The sequence below is a fragment of the Apium graveolens genome, chromosome 10 (assembly GCF_009905375.1).
Source record: "Apium graveolens cultivar Ventura chromosome 10, ASM990537v1, whole genome shotgun sequence".
Classification (NCBI taxonomy): domain Eukaryota; kingdom Viridiplantae; phylum Streptophyta; class Magnoliopsida; order Apiales; family Apiaceae; genus Apium; species Apium graveolens.
In genome coordinates, this window is record NC_133656.1 from 131940037 (window position 1) to 131948405 (window position 8369).

Here is an 8369-nt window from a genome sequence, read left to right on the forward strand (position 1 = left end):
CACTGAACTCTACTACATCAAACTTGTTCTTTTGATTATTGCATGTGTTAATTTTGAAAACCCGAATGGTTTTGGTTTTTGGAAGTTATTGATTTGATTTTTGTTAACTAAAGTGATATGGGTTGATATTAGGATGATTTATGATTTAAGGATTAAGAAAAACATTTGCATGTGTTGCTTCTTGAAAACCTGAATGGGATCTTGGTTTTTAGAAGGTCAAAAATGATTTTAGTAATGGATATCACTTGTTGATGTTCATTCTTGTAAATTAGTGATTAATTAGAGAATTTGGATGATAAATTACTTAATGTTTGCATGCATGTATCAATAGGGGTTATGTTTCTTTTGTGATTTAAGTATGTTAATTGATAACAATGATTTTTTATGATATTTGGACTTGTATATTTGATTGGATGCTTGAGAAATCAAATTTGGGATTGTATGGTGAAGGTTTTGGTTCGACCTTGTGCTAATAAAAAGGAAAAATTGAATTTTGTGACTTGATTTTGGTATAATTTAAGTTTAACTAGGAAGAAATGAAATTGCATGTTGATTTAAAAGAGGAATTGATGATGCATGTCTTGGTTTGATTGTGATTGTGATTAAGGCCGAATGGTTTATAGTACTTAAAAGGGTCAAATTCTAATTTTAAGTGCTTGATTTGATCATAGAGATTAATTAAGGATTGTCAGTGAGATTTTTGCTTAATTTGCTATATTTGGTTCGAATTAAAGTATAAAAAGAAAGGGGATGATTGATTTGTGGTTGTCTTGTTGGCTTAAAGATGACTTTAGGGTCGATATTGCAAGTTTTGCCGTTTGTTTATTCATATAAGAATTTCTAGTAAAAAAGAGCTATGTGTACTAATATAAAGTACGATTTGACTTCGAAATGAGATAAGGATGTTTATAAGTCGATGGTCGAGTATATAAATGTGTAAAGGTTAAGAATAAAGTATATGACGTGTGATGTGCTGTGTGCTTATGTGTATAAGCTATATTCGTATATTCGAGTGAAGGGTATAATCGAGCTATCGTATTGAGTGATCGTTCCGGGAACGAGAGTTGAGAACTGATTAAGATCTTGGTTTTTATTGTAGATTCGGAGCGTGAGGGCATTGAGGCTAGGAAAGGAAAGGGTATACTAGGTGGCAATAGTTCAACTTTCAGGAAAGCAAATTCAGGCAAGTAACTCTCATTACTTGTGAAAATAGTTATAGAGAGGTTATTGTTCATACCATGTAGAGTATGGAACTGTGAATGATTTGAGATATCCCGTTTTGATCTTGATAAACTGTTATTTATAAGCTTACTGATTCAACCCGTTGGATTGGATTGGATTGGATAAACTGTTATTTTCTAAACGAATTCCTAATGGATTGGATTGGGACGTAAGAGACTAGTGGGACTAGTCCAGTCATGGTAAGAGGCTAGCGGGGCTAGTCCAACTTAAGGCTGAAATTATGCCGATTGGTACCTTAAAGACCGGATGGAGGTCAGTACGGGCTGATCACCCGTATTATAATAAAATGGAAAGATAAAGTGATCCAATCAAGGGTTCTAATTGATTATTTAAAAGGAAACTGAAACTTTCTGTTCAGTAAATTGATTTTTGAAAATGAAAATGGTTTATATTGTTTTGAAAAGAGTTGATTGTGTTAATGTGAAGCTTAAAGCTCGAGAACCCTGATTTTAATATGTTGATCTTATAATTGATTCCATATAGTGAAATACTGTTGCTTTCCTCTTTCTGAAAGATCTGTTCTGATCCTTTAATGATTTGTGATGAATGTCAGCTTTCATCCTGCGTTGAGCCTTGTTCTTTGAAAGCCCCATATTTTTCTTCATAACCTTTCCTTAACCCCAAAAGCTGGAAATATGCCACCTAGAACAAATAAAGTAGAATGCCCTGAGTTCGGTAAAGTATATTGTGGATTTGATATCGTAGAACTGCTTTATAGTTACTTGCTGAGTTTTATACTCATATGTTTTGTTTTAATCTAACCATGACAGTTAAGCAAGAAGATGGTCAGGCTTAGGCGCACTGCTCATAAGAGCGTACCTGGTGGTCCCTATCGTGTTGAAGGCTTCCGGTTTCCAGAGCAGGTAGCGGTATTTCTGAGTGAGCAAGCGCTTAGAAGGAAATCTGTAAAGATACAATGGGTTATCTGTCGGTTCCCAGCCGGAATCGATTATGTTTATTTAATAATATTTTGGGGCTGTAAGTTATATTTTATGATTGGTAGTTGTAATCTTGTCTCATACTCTATCCTGTTTGATCTTGTTAGTAGTTAATCGGGGTTTATGCATATTTAATTACTAGAATAAAGGTGTGTGGGTTCTCATTTCCTAACCCCGAGATTGAGGGTGTCACATCGTTAGCCGAACACGAGTTTGGTCACGACCAACCGAGCTAAGCCGATCTCGAGCCGAATTGAGTTGTCCACTAATAGTTTGCACAAAATTTTCAATCGAATAACCTAAATTATAATTTATAATTTGACAAGTTGTATTAAGATCAACTATTAGTCTTATCTTACAATTATATATGCACACTAATACTCAACACTTGTTTTTTAATCTATTTCATTTTATTTTTAAGATGATTTTTAAAAATATATTCAATTTTATTTTTAATTATTGAGACATTCGTAACTTTATAAATTGTACATTACTTTTAAAAATGACGTTGTCAAAATTTTATTATGATTTGTTGTTTTACTTAAATTTGGTTTATGTAAATTACAAGTTATTTAATGGTGTTTATGCAATAAGAAGAACCAGAGATGAATGTATCACGATAACAATTTGATAGTTTATTAATGAAAAAAACTAAGTGTTAAATTTAGAAAAATAAACAAAATTTCTTAAATTATTAATAAATGATGAAAAATGTGCTAATAAAAATATTTAAGTGACCACTAATAATTTATTATTTGTAATACATTTAAACTTTATCCGAGTCGAGTTACCGAGTTCGAGCCGAGTCCAAACTAAACGAGCATAGCCAATTACAAAAAGTTCGGCTCGGCTCGTTTATTTATCCGAACTCATTTTTATGTTCAAAATCGGCCCGTTTAAGAAAACGAACCGAGCCGAGTTCAGTTAAACGAGTCGATCCCGAGTTTTGTTCACAAACACAAACACATGTACATGTGTTCCCCTAAGTAAAACCCTACCGTGCTCGGTGTGTTACATTTTATCCATAAAAATGAAATACAGAATGAGACAGATGGTTTCCCAAAAATAACTTAGAAGATGAAAATGTCAAATTTTTAATGATAACTAGCTAATCTCTTGAATTGACATTTCTTTATCAAATTCTTTATATTTTAGATCTAAGGATTCAGTTAACGACGGCTTTGGAGAGGCTCTGAGGATGAAATTATAAACAGGTCGGTTGTAACGTATCAGAATTGATTTGCAGTAGTGTGAGAGTATGAATCCAGTTGGCCCACTATATTCAAGTAAAAGGTAATGCGCGCGCACAAGGGGGAGATAGAAAAGAGGGAATCACATGCAGTAGTAGAATATACTTAAACAAAAGAAAGAACCACAGAAGATAAATGACTCAGGTATTTGATTGCCAATTAGCCAAAGTAGTTCGCTAGGAGAAAAAGAGAGGAAAAATGAGATTCTTTGAATATTAAAGATGGTTGCTACAACTCTATTACAAAGAGATAAAAGTGTAGGGAATAGAAGATGGTTCTTTTGGTTTGTCTGCAGAACCTCTCTTTAGTATGCATATAATCTAGTGTACCCTAATCCTTTAATTTACAACACACACACACACACATTTTACTTTCTAAAAGCTGGGATATACTCATTACTACTATAATACCTGGTCCTTCTTTTCGAATTATATGAATCCCTAGGATCTAGGACCACATCAACTCAATATGCTGAAATATATACGCTTGGTAATTTAGTTTTGGCTTTTACGAATCATGTAGAGCATGTTTTGTTTCTATAATATCATTTTTGTCAGACTTCACCCGAATTTCATTCAAGGCGGTTAACGCATAGTAGTAAATTTGACCGTCTTAATATTTCTTTCCAGTTAAACTTAATCTGAGATAGATTAGAGATTAGCTACATTAAGGAGAAGACAAACTCAAAACTCCATAATTTTTTTTCCATATTTTAAGTCTAATACAGTCCGAAAACCATGTATTTTATAGTATTCCTGGAAACAGAATTCTCCTATGTTTTTGTAGTGTATCATTCACTGCTTACTAAAAAGTTGATATATAAGTGAAAGGAAACGACATCGTTAATCCCAACATTTTAAATAGACCCTCATTCAAGATAATTTTTGTAAGACATGTTTAAACGACAAAAGACGAGATAAATTCAGACGTTTTTCTCCATGGTGTTCTTAAACCAATTAAACGCCTCAAACATAGGGTGACTAAGAGTCACTGTGAAGTTTTGATGTTCATCTTGAATAGATCATATAATCTTCTAATGTATATATATATAACCATCTTTTCGGCCCCCATGGGCTATGCCTGCGTACCATCTTACTAGAGCTAGGAAAAAAGGATTCCAGTTCTCAAGAGTGTACTTTGTTTATGGCATGCCAATTGCCAGCCAAAGGCTGTTCTAAAGGGGCTGCACAGAATTTAAGAAAGAGTAACGAAATAAGGAAAAGAAAGTAGACACAAACACAATTTTGTGATTTCAACTCCCCAAGTTTGTGTAGTGCATTTGTTTCCTAACCGTTGACATTTTTCTAACTTCTTTTCTAATTGTTGCTTCTTTCTATTTTGATTCCTTTTTCTATTTGTCTTCACTCTCTTTTTTCCCTTTTCGTTCCGGACCACCACAAACACTTGCCGAAAACAAACTATCTACATACTTCAAACACCCGTGCTTTGTTGCTAGAGAGCAACTTCAGTAATCAGTACCATACGAGGTCTTCTACAAAAATATAAATTAATTAACTATTAATTTTCAATAAGTGAAGCGATGTTCATTAGACTGCGTATCAAAGCAGTTTGCCAGTTTGGCCCATCTTTTTTTGTTGCTTAGCTGCTGCATTAACTAGAACTGAGTGATGGCCTTTATTAACTATGGACAATAAAACTTGCACTTAGAACTCCTAAAATTTAATTAAGAGCCCAAATTCATAGTTCTATATGATTACTAAAAGCATATAAATGTTACCGTAAAGGACTGGAATCTTATAATTTTATATGGTAAAGTATTTAAAACCTGGGCACTGGTCAGGCTAATTAAAATTCTTGAATAAATGCAACCATCATTTGTGAACAAGTTGTCATTACTACGATAATGTACACATAAAATAGCCGATGAGTTCCTAAACTCGTGACGAATACTGCGTTCTTGTGTATGATTAGTCACATTTTCAGTTTCTTCACTCTTTGTAAATGTACCGGCCGGCCTTATAACTCATTTTGATTAGGAAAAAAACAGTGAACAAAGTAGTACATATCTGGGCATTAATACCAAAATTTGACATTTTATCAACCAACATCACATGTTTAAACAGCCTTCTGAATGCAAATATTAAAAAAAAAACGATATGTAATCTTAAACAAGCTCAAGTAAAAAAGCTAACAATTTTCCCATGTTCCGGGTCCGGGTCTGCGCCCGGGTGCAAACCCGAGATGATTCCTCATTCGAGAGTGATCATGTTCATACGGTGGTAACTCTATGCCCCTCGTAAAAGATACCAAATTCCTCCCATTCACGTTCACGTTAACATTCACATCTACATTTCTGCTATTTCCTGATCCTGTCAACCCTAGAAAATCTCTAGTCATGCCATGCTCACTCTTTTGCTGCCACGAATAATCACCCCGATACTCCGGAGAGATTTGGGAGGTCACATGGCCCACATTTCGGCTCATGGTAGCTGGCTGTGGTCCCATTGTCGCTGCCTTTTGAAGGAGTGCGGTGGCAGAGAGATGAGCTGATGAGCTGGTAGGAAGAGGAGGAGCAAGTCTTTGTGGGAGGCTCCGAAAAGGTGATGTCATCATGAAGTTCGTGTATGCTGGTGGAGCAGATTCTTGGTAGAATGTGGATAGTGGTGAAGACATGTGATGATTATCGTTGGTAGTTTCGCGCTTGATCATCTTATTGAAATTATAATTAGGGTTTTGAGGTGGAGGGTCAGTGCAGGGGCTTAGTGAGAACCCGAATGGTGTGTTTTCGACATTGTTACTTTGGTTTTGTTCCTCGGGTAATTTGTTGCTGAAGAAATCAGAGTTAGAGAGCTGGGAGATAGGGTGATGTTGCTGTGGTTGATCTGGTAAAGGCGGAGGAGGAGGTGCGTTAAGCAATGATGATGTGGACGACATTAGTATCGGGACATTTGCTGCAGACAGTCTGGCGGTTTCTTCAGCTAATGCATCACAGAATGCTCTATGTGTGACAAAGCTATCCTTCCTATCATGTATGCGACCGTTGTTAAGACTAAATAAACATGCATTAATCTAGCTAATATCTAAAAGGAAATGAGATCAACTTTATCAAAGTTAAATCGATCTCAACACAACTGTGAACTGTTATTACATTTAAGATTCATGACCAATGACCAAACAGTGGCGAAGTCAGATAATCATAGACGTGGAGGCTAAAATAGTAGAAAAAGTCATAGCTAATATAGTCGAAATTTTTGTACTAGGAAAACAGTTTCTATTTAACTTTCTAAATATTAAGTAGTTACATGTAATATTTTCTATCTTAGTGAAGGCTTTAGAACCCACTAGCCCCCTACATAACTCTGTCATTGTGACCCACTATGCTTTCAAATAATGAAAGAATGACCAACTCTGAGAGTGTACAATTAAACAATATAATGTTCATGCATGGTGTATGTACCTTCCGGTGTAATTAGAACAGACAGGGAACAAATATAACTGATACCGGTAAAAGACAAATGCTAATGAATAGAAATTTAAGTATGTTTAGTTAGGTATGGATAACACACATATAGAGCATACTTTTGGATTAAAATTGCAGTGCACAGTATTTTAACATGAAGATAACTAATCATACGATATACTAACTATATATATGATATATGTATACTCTTGAAAAAATCTAAAAAAGTAAATCATATGTTTAGATATATAGAGGAGTGAAACTTCATTGTAAATTCCACGAAAACAACATATATCGTTCATCATGATTATATATGTGCATCAGTGCATGTACTCTAAAATCATGAATTCTCAACAAACTAAGATGAAGAAGTACTTTAATTACAAATCATGAACCATACCTGGAGAAAAGGGTTCCGCAATCACACATGTACTCTCTGGTTCCACATGTTTTAGTATGTGCTTTCCAATCCGATTGAACTGCGTAAATCTTTGAACATTTCTCACACTTCCATTTTTTCTCCCCGTGTTTGCGGCTAAAGTGTTTCTTGATCCCTGTAAGATCTCCAAGAGCTCTAGAAGGATTATGATGTACACATGAAGGCTCAGGGCAAACATAAGCTTTCTTCTTTATGGGAATTTTATTGTTTCTCTGCTTTAACTTCCATGGAAGATTGTGACCCCTCCTATGTAGCTGAAGGTTTTGGTCCCTTTGAAAACCTTTGTTACAAATTTCACACACAAATCTATTGGTGGCTAGTAGTGTCTTTGGAGAGAGTGATATTACCTCAGCATCCGGGTCTAAATCAAGATATTAATAATTTCAATTTTAGAAATCTACAATGAGCAAATTAATTAAGCAATAACAAACAAGTTGTAACATATGTAATGGTAAACTTATGTTACCAGGGTTTCCAGGCAGGTTTCGTTTCTTCTTGATCTTCTGTGGTTGCTGATCAGTTACTGGAGAGACGATGTTCGAGGCTAGTGGATATAAGCTGACAAAAGGAGCACAGCTAGCTTCCGCCGTTAACGAGGTTAAATTAGACATGGCTGGAGCTGGAAACATTGGCCTAATTAATAGATCAACACAAGTTGGTTTTCTAATAGCCTACCTTGATGTACAAGCTTATTTGAAATGTAAGACAAATAACACGTACAGAGAGAATCCCAGCTATGGATGGTGCATACAAATTTTGGTGATAGAAAGGCATTGGTCTCAATAAATAGCTTGAACGATAGTATATATTATTCTATTAATACAATGTCGTTCTCTCTTATGAAGAGGTTTGATATCACGTGAATTAACCGATTATTTTAAGGAGTCAAGAAAGATTCAAAATGATCTAGTTTACTTCAACAAATAAACAAATCATAATATTAAACTTTCCAATTTTTTTAAAATCAATTGTTCGAAAAGAAGCAAAAAGTATTAGAGACTGTTAGAATAATATTATAACATCCTGAAAAAGTTATTTCTCTAATTCATTGAAATTTTAAAACTACCCATTACTTAACA

The 8369-nt window shown here is 34.6% G+C and overlaps 1 protein-coding gene across 1 annotated transcript; it reads right to left on the bottom strand.

Moving 5' to 3' along the window:
- Positions 1 to 5338: 5338 nt before the first annotated feature.
- Positions 5339 to 8085, bottom strand: LOC141689271 (protein indeterminate-domain 12-like). The gene is made up of 3 exons (XM_074493520.1): positions 7757 to 8085; positions 7252 to 7651; positions 5339 to 6413 (listed from the first exon to the last, which is right to left on the bottom strand). Exons 1-3 carry the CDS (start codon positions 7917 to 7919, stop codon positions 5579 to 5581), a joined length of 1398 nt encoding a protein of 465 aa, XP_074349621.1. The 5' UTR covers positions 7920 to 8085; the 3' UTR covers positions 5339 to 5578.
- Positions 8086 to 8369: the final 284 nt, after the last annotated feature.